Source organism: Aquila chrysaetos, chromosome 3, assembly GCF_900496995.4.
Source record: "Aquila chrysaetos chrysaetos chromosome 3, bAquChr1.4, whole genome shotgun sequence".
NCBI lineage: Eukaryota > Metazoa > Chordata > Aves > Accipitriformes > Accipitridae > Aquila > Aquila chrysaetos.
In genome coordinates, this window is record NC_044006.1 from 55,123,699 (window position 1) to 55,139,092 (window position 15,394).

Genomic DNA, 15,394 nt, shown 5'->3' on the forward strand with positions numbered 1-15,394 from the left:
GGTTCTTTCTGTCTTGGAAACAGAGCTTAAGCTTCAGTGGTATTTTTCTGCCTCCTTCTTAGTCTTTGAAGAAGATGCATTATTGAGAACCCAAGAAGTCTGAGTATGGAATAGATATTTTGAAATAGAATTCACATAATAAAATACTGTTACTGGCCTGTGGAATACTAGGCCCAGGATAGATCCCATCTATCCTATGATGCAGTTGTTTTAAGTTGGACTTTGATGCAGTTTTTTGCAGAGGACTGGAAGATACGGCAGTTATATTAGTATTTGTTTGCTAGATGGGAGTAATTATGTTGAATACTGTATAATATTTGAGACATTCAAGGTCATGCAACAACTATTCCCCAATAATTTTTTCCTTAAAATTTTCTATCAAACTAGAAACATTATTTAAAATATTTGTTAAATTTTTATGTTTAAACAGATGGAGAAACACAATCTTGACAATTCAATGAGTTCTGAATGAGACAGAGTTTTTAAATTGTACTTGTACGTTATCGCATTTGCGTACATACAAGTGTACACGTCTTACAGACTGTCTTACCCTCACTGAACCTATCAAGGGACCATTGCTGCCCAGCTGTGTCCAGTGTTCAGCACATCAGTACATGATTTAGCATGTAGCTGGTGTTGTTTCAGTTCGTCTGAGCCATTCAGTAAGACAGAATATCACTGTTACGACCCCATTTAGCTGTATAATTCCTTGATGTATTTTATTTTGCTTCTTCCATGGGCTGTCTTAAAGACTTTCTTTTAGTCTTTTTGATAGCTTTGGCAAAGATCACTTTTTAGCCCTGAACTATGTGCAGTAGTTATTTCTACTGCTGACCAGCACAGATGTATCCCTGACCATCACAAGATATCTTGGCCATTTAAACCCTGCATATTTATAGAACAGAAAAGAAGCCCCCAGGAATACCTTCTGGTGTCTTTTTCAAATCCTGGCAATTCTCTGAAACCAGTGGGGCCTACCTAATCATATGACCTAATTCTTGGTACTAACTCAAAACCTCCAGCAACGAAGCTGGCCCTTTTCCTGAGAGGTCCAGCAGGAGGTACTTTTCCTCCTTATTTTAATCATTGTGGCTAATTGTAAGAGGACTTTCTGGCATCAAGGAGTGATCATAGAGCCTCCTGAGACCTCATGAGACTTAGAAGTGTCTTTTCCACTACGTAACCATACTGCCCTGGCCGGAACAGGGTCTTTGTGAGCTGGCAAGTGTGACATGAGACAAGAAAAATGACATTCCATTCCCTCACTGTTACCTCATCCTGAAACTGAGGATTTCTTTTAATTCTTAAAATCTTTCAGGGAATGTTCCACTTCTGTAGTTACCAAAAAGGATTGACTTCCTTCTGAGATAATCACCAGTCGACTCAGTAATTCATGGCGAATTTAGCCAGATCCCAGAATATTCTCGTGGAGAACGACATGGAAATTTGTTCACAGATTTGTAGATATTTGGCAGCAGCTATCATGGATCCTGCTAGATTTCTGTCAGCCTCTGTCAGAGTTTTCTACTTGGCATGCTCTGTCAAGCAAAGCAGGAAGAAAAGATTTGGTTTCCCAGAAACTGGAGTTCTTGCATTCTCATATAACCTATAACTACCTATAACTAAACATTCCTCCACCATTCAAAGAAATGCATTTTGTGGTGAATGCTTGTAAGTTTTGCTTCACACTGCTCAGTCCACAATTCATATCCAAGTAAATATGAATATGGAGGTTACTGTGTTACATTTTGGGATAGCACATGTATGCTGTGCTGTGATTATCAGTTAATGGAGTTCTTTGAGACTTGCCATCCATCCACAAGTGCGCTCACTACCTTCTCTCCCTTTCCTGTATTGTGGCTGAGTGGGAATTAAGAGGAAACTCAGGTAGTGCTAGGCATTTCCCACTCTGTGTACCTGAGTATGGACAAAGGCAGTCTGGGATTGCCGCCACATGTGACAGGAACTGAGAGAATAAGAGTTTCCAGCCTCACATGACAGTGCAAATAGATATTCACAGTGCGAATGTTCAAGCTGATTACACATCCTCAAGAGTTGTAATTGCTGGTTCATATCTTTTTGTGAAGAACTGCTATCATTCATTAAACAAAAGCAAATCTTTACCTGCGGGTGAAACTTTGCTTTTGTTGAATATGTACATTCCGGTAGTTCTATCAATAATTTACTAGCCCAAGTATCACCAGACTAAAACAGTATCGCTTCTTAACTAAACTGTTCTTAAAGTGTTTTGCCTTTGAATAGCTTCCTTTCTATGTATGGGAACTGGAGATTGAAAATTCAACCCTGAATGTATATAAAATGCTCATAGTCACAAAGTGCTCTTGCCTTCCTGTGTGTCCACCTCAGGATGCTCATCTCCCTAAGCTTTCTTACTTCCTTGGTACTTGTCATTCAGCTCCCCCCATGCCTTTCTCCCAGGCTGTAGGGGAAAAGATTCCCATGTCTTTCTGTCTTCAGCAAGTCTACCTGATGGGTGAGGCTGCTGTTGTCCTGTTCTGTTGAATGGCTGGGGCAATACTCTGTTGTTGCCATGCACAGAAGTCCTTTGTAATGCACATGTGTTGTCATGTATGACTCTAGCAGCCTAAGGAGGAAATGACAAGATTCTGAGATTAAAATGATATTGAGATAAAAGCCTACCATAGTGCATACTTAAATGAACAACTGCAGGAGACATTCCAAACCCAGGATACTTACAAGTCTTGACAACACTGCATTGGTTCATTGGGGTTCTTTGTTTGAATGGCTACACAGTTGGTTGAAGACTTGCAAGACTTGTTTGTGTTTGCTGAAAGAGAGTAAATTGCTTTACTTGCTGTACAGTGATGGGTAACATAGCTGGGTAACAGGATTTGCATATTTCAGAGCACTGATGCCAGCAGAATGCAAGACACCACAAAGCATTGATATTATTAGACACTTTGGGTGGAATTTAGTTCACAGATTAGGATACCTACATTTAGGTCTTGACACATGAGTAACAGAGTGTAGAGAGGTTCACTTAATCAGCCACTATCTCAGTTCAGTCGCCCACATGTAGGTGAGATGACCGGGAGTATTCTGCCTGGCTTCTTACTACTGTTCCAAAGGGACACAAGTTTTCCATAGGTCATGCATCATCTGTGCTAGCTCCATGCAGATAGATGTCTTTGCGTTTCGAGTGGAAGTAGATGGCCATGTGTAGACACGTGGATTCAGCCTTATTCTCCTACCTCTAGGTAAACTGAATCACTTTCTAAACTCCACTGACAAGATGACAGTTGATTTTAATGGGAGACATTTAACACCTAAATTCTGTCATTTATACATGTGACTAGGATCCTTCCATTTTAGTAAAGGTGCTATAGGTCTTCAGAGACAGTGGCAGGAGAATCACGCTTTTTACTAAACAGTTGGCTTGAAGGGCTGAGGCACATACCTACAGCAGAGGGTACAGCCCAGCATGGTACTTGAGCCCTTTCCTCTCTGACTTTTTCCATTTCAGGATTCAGGGCTTCCTGAACCTCTTGCTGTCCCACCTGAGAGTTCACCAGCCTCTGGTTGTCCCACACAAGCAGCAAGTTTGCAGTGACACTTAGGGGAGGGCACACAGTCTGTCCCCCCCAGGGCCACCTCTTCTGTGCTGGAGCAAAGTAGCCCTGCAGGTCAAGGTGTTCCACCTCCGCGGAGAGACAGAAGGGGCAGAGACACAATGGACTTGAGGCAGGCAGGCCGCAGAGGGTGTCATAGGATTATTACAGTGGTAATACCTACAGCCAGTAATTTTAGTATTTTGGACAGGTAGAATCCCAGTTCTACGCTGATACACTATGGCATCAATATACTATGACCACTAAATGGTACTACAGCACTTCAGTCTGAAAACAAATTGTAGTGAATACTTTCCTTTCTCTTCTGGGCAGGTATTATTCCACGGCTGTTTAAAGTTGCTCCTGCTTGTGCCATAATGATCAGCACATATGAATACGGAAAGTCTTTCTTTTCTCATTTAAATGAAAAAATGAACCAATGCCCTTGATTCTCCTTCTTCCCATTGTATGAAGTCAAAATATATGGTGAAGGTTGTGCCAAATTTGAATCTGTCAAAGCATTTTCTAGAATTCCCAGTGAATTTCTGTGATTACATTTGGTAACCACATACAACTTCACAAAAACAACTGTTTCACACAGGATAAATTCACTTTTTTTCTTAAGACTAAGAAAATACACATGACCCTTAAGCTATCATTGAAGATTTTGTTACTTCTCTTGTAGCTAGAGAGAAAAAAGAAAGAAAGAAAGGAGAAGGTGGGGGGGTTGGGGAATGTGCTCTGACTGTTCTTCAGTGATGATTAAAAGGGGAAAAAAATAGAGGCCGGACAGAGCAATGAAGAATAACCACTGTCACTGTGTTAATTTTCAGTCTGACTAAACATTTTTGTTGGGTATTTAAAATGATGTTTAGAAAATGTTTTGGGCTTCCAATTGTACAATACAATTCTTCCTCCATAAGGAGGTTGATACAGAATGAATTCAATAAATGCTTATTTATTATTGCTTAATACATCTTTAATTCTGTGCATGTTTTGTTATTTGCAGCTCTATATTTTGTGTAAATGCATATTATAAAATAGTCTTTGCCTTCTTCTCAGGTTTATTTAAAATGAAAAATGCTTTAGGTCAAACTGGAAAAAGTACATCATGCTCATTAGAAACCCAGAGAGCATGGTGAATACATTGAGAGGTGCTGCAGTGGCTTTTTAGTTTAAGGTAATACTCTAAAGCACACCCAGGCACTGAAGACAACTGCCTGAACATGTGTTTTGGAGGAACGCTCCCTCGCATGTTTTTGGGAGGTGCAAGCTGTCACTGTCACACAGCTCCAAGGCAGGGCCAGGCTCCCTGGGGGGGAGCATTCCCCATACCCAGTTTGTATGGGATCACCTGGTTTTGAAGGCCGAGTTTGCTGGCGTAAACACAGGTGGTTCCATGCCAGTTTGACTCAGCCATCTATCTATCTGAAGGGAAGAGCACATTTACTTTACTGCTGTAGACACAGCCCCTGTCTGCTACTCACGTGTGTGCTGCACACGCGTGGTATGAACAGTTGCAGTGTCTCCCTTGCCCATAGGCACTTGACTTACTGAATCACAGCTTCCTCTGTATGATTTTTTTTTTAAAATTATTTTGTAACTACCCTCACTACATCCCTTCTTCCATGCATTTTCAATGAAGTGGTTGAATTTTATGTTTTGTGTATTTTAATGAGGGGGTGTGCTGGTACAAAAGCAACTCTGTAGTCAGGTCCTTAAGACACCAACTTCTGGGTGTGCTTTACCCAAGAAATGGACTTCAGTCCTATTCTACTATGCAGAAGGTATCCCAGCACATGTTTGGCCTTGATGAAAATTCATCATGCACTGAAAAACGGTCTAGCTGTAAAGACATCAGGTACAAAGTTACTGCATACAGTGCAGGCAAGAGGTACTGCCATAGATGTTTGACACTGTTCCCCCATTGTGATTTTTCAAAGTAATTTTACACTAGAAACTCAAAATAAAACCTAAGAGAAAGAAAGTAGTAACAGCAGATTTTGGACCACATTGAATGAAATATAGCAACAAAAAGTCTCCCTGTTTTGCAAGAAAAGAATTTGCTATAAGCTCAATAATACTGTAATTTGTCAAATGGCCTTATTTTATCCTGCCTGATTAAAACAGAGGCAAAACCTAGTAATTAGTGATGATACAAAATGTTTAATTTACATGCAACATTTATGGAACGTCAAGGCAACAAAACATACAGTTTCGGCATTTTTTTCTTTTTTTTTGAAAAATGATTAATGTTTATAACTGAGAAAGACACACATAACTGATTTCCCATGCACAAAATGACACCCAGAAACTCACAGTGGTGTCAGACTACATAAAAGACTTCAGTTAAATGACACATGAATTTCACACCAGTAGCTCCAAGAAAAGAGCCATCAGCAAACATGACTGAAGATCATGATTATAGCCCCCTCCAAAATACTGACACAGTGGGATGTAGAAGTGTTTTAACAGCAAACAAGACCGATTAAATCAGTGTACCTTGATGTAGAATGTTAACTTGTGGAATCCAGATTCCTTCACTGTATTTGAGGTAAAAATGCATCTCTAGTTTACAAATTAGTATTTAATAATGTTACTCAACTGCCATGAGAGAACAGGTGCTTAATGTGATAACAAAAAAACCAGTTACATGAAGTAATGGACATTCTGACAGTGTATGAAAGGATTTAATGGTCAGTTTATTACAAAGAAATTAACTGAGTGGGTACATGAGGGCTTGAAAGACAAGGTCTGGTGGATTTGGCTAAGCTGCTTAAAAAATCTGCATTAAAATGGCATCAGTAGTTGTTTACCCTGCCATGGATGCAATGACCTCCAGCACTGTGGACTGGAGAGTTGAGGAGATGTATCTGGAACCTCCTCCAGCTAAATCCAACTGCGTTGCATTCCAGAGATGCAAAGCCTCATACTTACAAAGGCTAAACATTTCCTGTAGTTTTTAGTAAAGGTAAGAATGAATCTTCTCTCTTTCAAGCCCACCCTAAAATGACGAGATTATAGTAGTAGTGCCAAGGTACCATTACAAGAGGCAAATCAACTAAAACCATACAGTGTAGTGACATACTGTAAACATCTAAGAGTAAGCAATAATTAAAAATCTGTCTTGTATTGCAGCTACTCATGTAAACAATTTATGAAACTTCTTTGGCACAAAAAAGCATCTTCCCTAGCACTTATAAATACAACGTACTTACATGCATTTAAGTTTTGTTTAAAAAGTTACTAATCATACTGATAAGCATTACCTTGATTAGCAAAATTCATAGATAAAGGATCCATTGTATCTTACAAAGAATTAAGAATATAGTTTGCAATTGAAAAATTAATTTGCAAACTTTGAAACTGTAGGATAATCTGGAAAGTTAGTTTCATTTAAAAAATGTCTCCCTTCCCCCCTCCCCCTTCAGTAATTTAAATCAATGGCAAGTAATTTGAGAAAACTGACTTAAATTTAAGTTCTGCGGTATTACCTAATCAAGAAAAAATACCTATTGCACTACTACAGGAATGAGAAAAATCTTTAACATGAGAATACTGTCATTACATTGTCTTTGTTTCCCCTTTTTCATTCTCCTTGGGATCTTGCCAATAAACACACAATCCAAACTTCCCAAGGTGCTAACTCCACCATCCTTAGTCCCCATCTTTCCAGCAAGGCCAATAAACCAAGAAGTTTCTTGTATAATGTTTGATTATCTGTAACTCAGGTCACTCAAAAGCATTTAGTGAGTTTCCTCAGCATTTACAAATCGCTAAGTATGCTTGACTTAGATGATCAACTTACATTTGTTATTCACATGCAACTTCAAGAATTAGCAGGAGTGTTTCAGTGTGATTCTTCAGTGCGATTCAGACATCTCCTAAGTGCCATGATACTAACAAGAATGCAAAATCTAACATTGAGTCAACTTCAGAAGAGCTGTTGATAGGTTAAATATGCTATTTGAGGTCCTATGCCACATACACAGATGAAAAGCTGGATTTTTAGGTAAAATATTTATTTGCCTAGAAAGACTGGCATTAAGGATTCCCTGTCTGTTCTGCAACAGTTGATAGATATTTAAAGCACTGCAGAGAAGCACCGTGGCTGGAGTAGGGCCAGGCCATTGCAAAGAGAAACAAAGGTCGTGGCAGTTAAGTAGGGGACTGATTTGCAACTGTTTCATTTTAAAAATCAGTCATAAGCATCAGATTATATGTCCGCTACCTGACCAAGAGCTTTAAATAATTCAAGACTAAAATAGAAAATCTGAAAAGTCCTCTGGGGGAAAAAAGAGTTTGAATGAAAACTGACAGAATTTGTGAATTAAACAGGTAACCATGAAAAGAAAAATAAAGCAGCTTATTTTTTAACTCAGAACTAGCAGTCTTCATTGCAAGTCATTTTATGGAACATAAACCAAATGCATACAACACAAAGCTCTTCCTTCTCGTGTGTATCTCAAGATGGTGTTAAGCCTGGACTTGTCATCTCTGTTGTGGGACTTGCAAGATATTCACTTGATTTCAGACTTGTGAGAGATTTGTAGCTTGCTACTGAAGTAAGAGAGCCACAAAGACCAAGCAGTGATGGAGTGTCTTCCTTCCCTGTTAAGAAAAACAAGAATTAAGCTAATAATTTTTACAGCACAAGATGACCTGACCACAAAAAAAAAAAAGAGGGAATAGAAAAAAATGTTTCATCTACACTATTATGAATTACCTATTAGTGCTTCAGCACACGCATACTTCATAAATGCAATTAGGAAGGCACGTAATTTATGCCATACCTTCCCTGTCCAGGTGGTAAAGAGATCCCTACCCATGCACTGCAGGCTGGGCTGTAGTCAGTCTCCTACAGAAGGAGATTCAGAGACTCCACTGACTACACGGTGAACTGAAGTTACTAACTCAAGCACCAGTTTTAGTTGAGTACATTATATATAAATGGGAGTGATGTTACTAATACAACATCAGTACCAGAGATGTAATTTTAAATCCCTCAGAAAGGAGTAGAATTAACTGGAATCAGGATATATTTCTTTAAAAATAAACATGTTTTGTTTTTTAAACCTTGGTAATTTGAAGTGCATTAGGCTCCGACCACCGGAAAAAGCCCTACAGTGCAGGAGCAGCAGTGCAAGTATCTGCCGTGTCATCCACATACACTTGACAGTTAACATGAAACATACCTATAGGTATAAGACTGCATTGGACAATTTCTCTATTTATTTTATGTCTTTCCTTCTCAGAACATCCATTCAAGTTATTTTGTGACAACTCCGCTAATAAATTACATTATAAAGAATTTTATCTACCAGCATCTCCCTATTTCATCATCCTGGCTCACCTGCAGAATAAAAAAGATCACCTTAAACTAGAGATTAAAATGAACTTAAAAAGGTCACAGGCACAAGATTTTATTGATAAGCCAGTCTACCAGATTTTTTTTAAATCACACCTATAAAGTAGCATTTCTTAAAATTGCATCTCCTGTTCCTGACAGAAAAGTTTTATTCTCATGACAAGGATGTAAGAAAAAACCGAAACAACCCAAATCGTGCCCTGCCCAATAATTCATTGGGGGGGGTGTGTGTGTGTGTGTGAGATGTAGCTCTCTTGCATCATTTATGGTTCCTGTTAGCAGTTTCCATTAGATTTTAGGTCTCACCTCTACTAAGCTTTTTTCAAGTGACTGAATATCTTTCCCTAAAGAATGAACTAGATTGAAGACTTTTTAAAAATCTTCACTTTTAGAAGAATTTTATTCCCATAAAAACTACCCTTTAAAGACTACATTCAATTGGAGGACATAAAATACACAAAGAGCAGTGTAACACTGTTTGGGGACAGCCCTTGATTTCAACAAGGGTGCAGCTAAAAATCTGACTACATGAGTGGGCTTAATAGTATTGTGAAAGTTTACTACTTCTAATCTTTTAATTAAAACTGCCATACTGAGAGTTAGACCAGAGGTATTTTAACAGCAGGATCACATACCATCTTATAAAATTATATTAAAGCTTAGGTACTGATGAACCTCAGTAATTTAGAAGTGAGATGTTATGATACCTTTAAAGATAGAGTCTTGAAATCAAAACCTTAACTATTATTATCAGTGATTTTGCCACACCTTTACTTACAGAAGATAAAACAAAGCATAACTTCAAATGATTAACATTGCAAAAAAACAGTTGAAAGTAGATCTGCACAAGAAGTCTCTTCATAATAGCCATGCTGATTCTATTTCACTTTCTCTAAGCTAACTTGAAATAATTTAGATTTTAAGACTGTTCACAGTTTTAAAAAAAGTTCTAAATTTTACATCCTTGATATTTTAAAACCAAGAAATTTTACAGTTATCAACTACTAAGGCTCTGTATTGTCAAGTCTATTTAAAGTTAACATTTGATGAAATACAAAAAGGACTTTTATACCAGTGTGTTCTGTACCCAAAATACTACTATTTCAGAAGTCTTCCAGCATTTTTCTGCTTTTCACCCACAAGATGGAGCAGCTCAACTTTGATAAGATTTTGAAAGGGGGTGTGTTTGTGTATATTACATTTATATACTAGCATGGTTCATATCACGTTCCCCTCTCTGTTTTAACAGAAACACTGTCAGGCTGCATCTCCACAGATAAATGTTGAATGCAAGATGTAAGCATGACAGTGGTAGTTGCAAATCCGGTGCCTTTAATCTTTCTTTTAAGAAACAAAAAAGGAAACTTAAAAAACTCAAAAAGATTTGAGTTAGTTGTAACAGAAAGATGACAGAAGATCCTCCTTGTAGCTGAGCTGTCTTGGTCCATGATGGACAAGGAAGATATGCAACATATTTGAAGCTTAGCTTTAAATACAGCACGAAGTCTTACATTATTGGGGGTGCGGGCATCTTCATAAATGCAAACTTATTTGAAGTATAGTCCTTAGGGAAACTGAAACAATTTGCATAACAATGAAAAAATATGCTGTTCGATGCATATTTTGTTCACACTCAAAATTCATCTCACAGGGACTGAAGATCAGAGCTATGAAGAATAAAATAAAATGAAGCCACTAGACTGGCTCTGTACCTTCATTTAATAAGTTCATTCCATCCTGCTTCCCATCCTGTGAGTGACCTGGATCCAGAGAGGACTGAGAAAGACTAACTTCTGCTGAAAGTTGGTCCAGACTTTGAAAACTCTTCCTGCAAACCAAGTAATATTTAATAGTAACATATTTAAAGATCTAACTAGATATCTTCAATTGTCCTTAAAAAGTCTTCTAAAAAAACCTAGGCAGTTAATCTTTCTTCTCCTAAATACTCTATTTTTTTGTTTGTTTGTTTGTTTCTAAAACACTGGTTTTTCCTAAAGCAATTACTTTTTTTTTTTTTTTTTTTGTTTTAATTAATCCAAAGGAAGGAAATTTTTACGGTGAGATAAACTGATTTTTTTCTGCCAGCTGATCCTTGTACATTGTAAGAGATAATTCCGATAGGGTACACTTCAGAGTATGCTAAGGGAAAGATAAATTTTGAGTTTCCCTGTTCCTTTAAAGGTGAATCAAAATAAATATTCAACTTACTCATCCCATTGTTGATTGTGCTTTCTATAGAGTAGAGTGTCCAAGGCAACAGCATTGACATCCAGAGCTCCTGGGGAAGGCCACTGATTGGTGAGGTGAGTAGTTAATTCTTGTCTTGATCTCAAGTCATTATTCTTTAGCACAGTCCTGTGAATACAAAAAGCAGTAAATCTCAGTCTATTAAATGCAATTCCTTAAGGTACAGGAAGAAAAACAGGGCAAATAGTCCTGACCAAGTTGATGTTCTACTTTGAGTGACCAACAGATTGCAGTTTTCATAAAGCATCTTAAACTGTTCATTTTTTCTAGGGGAAGCAACTGAGAAACCTATTGAGAAGGATTTAGGAGCAGGAAAAAGTTGAAGTTAGAATCTTTCTGCAAAAGCAATAAAAAAGCAACAGCATTCTAAAGATTCTTTGTGCCAGCATGATGGTAATTAACAGTCCAACTATTTTGCAAACCAACTATGGGAATGTGATGTCCTTCCCTCCAATTTTTTTTCTTTTTTCTGTTTGAACACACCCCCACAATACTTTTACAGAATGAACTAAAAACCAGACATGTTAATTTCATTATATGCTTCCAGGTGAAGTATAACATGTAGTTATTCTGTTTTCTACCACCTTACAGTTCCTAGTAATTTATGTTTTTAAATTACAGGAAATGTGTTAACTGAGTACCTTACATGTTCAAATTAGTTTTGCCTCATATTCCCATGAAGCAGACCAGTTTTCTAAAATTCTGGAAATGAGGAAGCTACTATGCCAATATGGGAAGTCATCTGCCAGAAGTCAGACAGAAATAAGGAAAGCACATGGTTCTTCAGGCTCCAAGACAAGATCAGCCTTTTTCAAATTGTACAACCTACCCTTATACTGCTGTAGAACAACTCTAGAAACAAAACTTACATTGCTTGTTAACCCATAACTCCTCCAATCCATGAAATACTAGGCAGTAGCAAAATGCTGCTTTACAACAAGTTTGACTATCTGTGGCCTGAAGCAAATAGCTAATGTTACATATCTCCATACTGAATGTACTCAGGAGTTCAAAGCTAAATGCTATGTTGTTATCTGAAATGCCAAACTGCATAGCAAATTAACTATTCATGGTACACATACATTTATGTGAATTCACAAATAACATTGTCAACAGGTCTGTTTTTACAATGTAGTTTTTATTCCGGTGGTATCTGAAGTGGTATCTGACATTAGACAAGAACCTCAGTAAGGGCACATAACACCAACCAAAGATCCAAAATTTCCCATATAACAAGGTAAGACAATAGCAAGTTCAGTAAGGATTTTTTAGTAGCTGAGTTTGAGAGAGGAGACAGATGCACAGCAATTTTGCAAGAGAAGGTGGTAAAGCACCACAGCAAGCAAAACTATTTTCAAGAAACTTTTCTCAAGATGATGAATTTCCCCAGCGTTCATGCAAGTAGACAATCAACTTTTCTACCCTGGGATCTCCCCCCTCCCCCTCCTCTCTGAGGGGTCTATACCACTTTGATAACCCAAAGCTCTCAATAATTTCAAATATCTTGTATGGTATTCACTTCCCCAGGGAATTCCCCTAATCCCATGGAGTACATTGAGCATTAAACAGGTCTGTTAAAGGCTTGTTGATTTGAGGAAACTGAAACAATGACCTAGCATGTTCTTATGAGGTTAGCCAGTTACACTACATCACCTCCTTATTCAGAAGGACTTCTTGTATGTTTTCATAGAAGTTTTGTAACAGGACACAGTTAGCAAATATGTACACAGTAACTAAATGCAAATTCATACATATAACACACACGTGTAAATTCCCATTTGGACAACTCCTGCATGTTATCACCACACAACTCAGCAGCAGTGTTAAGTTATTATTAAACAAACATGCTGAGCAAAGGTGACAAAACCACACATCTACACATAAGTTGCTAATAGTGGAATTTTGGCACTTTACGTAGGTTTCTATATTGAGGCTTTTTCCACAAATCTTTATGCTATAGTAACCTGAAATGTAACCCTTTCTGTGTGGACAAAGAAATTCTGCAGCAAAGACTAGCCAAACTGCTCCAGGGATTTTAGCATAACAACATTTAAAGACAGTTCCAGTAGATCACTACTTAAACCACTCAACCATGCTCAGGAAGAAAACCAGGCATCAAGTAGGATACAGAAGTGACTATTCTCCTCTTAAAACTTTTATGCTTTTATTTTGCATCTTTAAAAATATGTAAAAATAACTTTGAATATATAAAATCAGTCCAAACACAGTATTCAGTATATATAAAATAGTAGTATAGACAATAGGAAGTTAGACAAAATATACCAGCAGGTCCTGGTAGTTACTACCTATTTTTTCAGCCTCATAGATTATTTAGCTGTTTGCTCTTTTGCAGCCATTTTTCAAGTATCATGAGATTCCACTGCAGCAAAGACATATTAAAGGCACTGCTTGCAAACAGCAATTCTCTCAAGGTAAACAAAGGCAGTATCAATTTATGCATATTAACCAGACTTATTTTAAGAGTCAAAGTATTAAACTGCACAGAATCATAGAATCATTTAGGTTGGAAAAGACCCTTAAGGTCATTTAGTCCAACCGTAAACCTAGCACTGCCAAGTCCACCACTAAACCATGTCCCTAAGCGCCGTGTCTACGCAACATACATCATCCTCAAACTCTTAATCACCGTAAGGCAAAAATGATACTGCTACAAATATTCAAAAATGCAAAGAGGAAGAGAAATGGGAGACAAAAGTGTCTACTATAGAAATGAGTTAAAAAGGAAGGAAATATGATCATGTTTTAATGAAAAACACAGACAAATTTTGAAACAATGTGAAAAAATGCTGCACAAGATTATTGAGTGCTCTCCTGCTCTTGGTCAGACAAGAGGAGCTCTTTCTAGAAGTTAAGAGCTCCCAAAAGACAACAATTTATTTTATCCAAGGCAGATTGAATTTCTACAGTAGCACTCTTGTTCCTCAGAATGCAAACATTGTAACTAGTGCTGGCCAACTCTAGGCTGCAATACTGCAAGATTTGAAGTAGGACTTAATGATCACAATGAGTGCAATGAAGATTTCCTCTATGTGTTTACTGTCAGGCTGTTTAACCAAAAGAAGAATATTACTATTAAAACTTATTTATCTGCTAGTATAGGAAAGTAAGTTTGGCATATAAAAGCTTTCAGAGGAAAAATTAGAATAAAATATTCATAGAGCAAAAATAAGAACTGAAGAATTGGTAGAGAGGTACAAATAGCAAATAGGGGTATTTGTGAAATTTACACATTTCACAAAATATTCAAGAATAAAATATAAAATGAATATTTTCTGTTATTTACACACACATAAAAAAAGGAACTACTGAACACTTTGGGCCTTGACTGGGAAATATTTCAAAAGTGTTCCCAAAAGTTCACATAAAAATAAAGTAGTATCTAAGTTTCTGTATAAAATGCTGGTCTGTAGTAAAACATACTGAACTGGAATGGCCTATGTACAAACAGATTTTATTCTATTGCTTCTGTTCCCAAGAATGAACCGCTGGCAAGAAACACGAACTGAAAACCAGAATAACCTGAATGCCTGTAGACCAAGACTAAAAGCCTAGATTTTATGAAGGATATTACCTCATAACTTATAAGGAACAAAATCCATAATACATCATAAGAATAACACTGAAGATCACAAGTATGCAGTTCTATTTTTAAATAAAACTCAATAAAATATCATTGTATTGGTTTTGTAGCTGTGATGATATAAGGATGATGCAAAATAAGGTTTGTAGACAATACGTTAAGCCATTTAATACAAAAGCAAGGACATTCCAAAAAGGGAAGAGGAAAAGAGAGACAAAAGAGTTTACTATAGAGAGAAGTTAAAAAGGAAGGAAATACGACCCAAGTTTGAGTGAAAACAATCAAATGAGCATACACAATAAGCTGTTAACTCCCTTTCTTCAGACTGGAAATAGAAAACTTGAAAGACAAAAAGAAGATAAAAACAATGGCTTCTAAATGTAATAATCTCAGGAAGGTAGTTGGTACATGGAGAATACAGTGGATCTTAATAAGAGATTGTATGATTATTTTCTGAATGAAAGGCAGGCAGCATGTGAGGTATGGCTTAATAGGGTATCCTGGACTAACACGGTGAGACTGCAGAGTGCAGAAAGTTTTGTGTAGAGTAGGGAGAATATGTAAGAATTTATTATGAGAGCAGGGGGG

General features: G+C 37.3%; 2 protein-coding genes across 8 annotated transcripts in view; one reads left to right on the forward strand and one right to left on the reverse strand.

Moving 5' to 3' along the window:
* Positions 1 to 10,682, forward strand: part of SLC25A40 (solute carrier family 25 member 40) — a 28,006-nt gene extending 17,324 nt beyond the window's left edge. For 2 of the 7 annotated variants that reach the window (XM_030008284.1, XM_030008283.1), the window contains exon 11: positions 3,924 to 4,564. In XM_030008284.1, the coding sequence (XP_029864144.1) occupies positions 3,924 to 4,039 (116 nt within the window). In that variant the 3' untranslated portion in view covers positions 4,040 to 4,564. Of the gene's footprint in view, positions 1 to 3,505; positions 4,565 to 10,609 lie in introns of those variants that run through there. The other 5 variants (XM_041122278.1, XM_041122282.1, XM_041122279.1 and 2 more) reach the window with 3 other exon arrangements.
* RUNDC3B (RUN domain containing 3B) overlaps positions 5,737 to 15,394 on the reverse strand; it is a 55,567-nt gene continuing 45,909 nt past the window's right edge. Inside the window, exons 9-11 of the mRNA XM_030008281.1 lie at positions 11,167 to 11,313; positions 10,671 to 10,786; positions 5,737 to 8,201 (exon numbers count right to left, since the gene is read on the reverse strand). Of these exons, the coding sequence (XP_029864141.1) occupies positions 8,056 to 8,201; positions 10,671 to 10,786; positions 11,167 to 11,313 (409 nt within the window). The 3' untranslated portion in view covers positions 5,737 to 8,055. The remainder of the gene's footprint in view (positions 8,202 to 10,670; positions 10,787 to 11,166; positions 11,314 to 15,394) is intronic.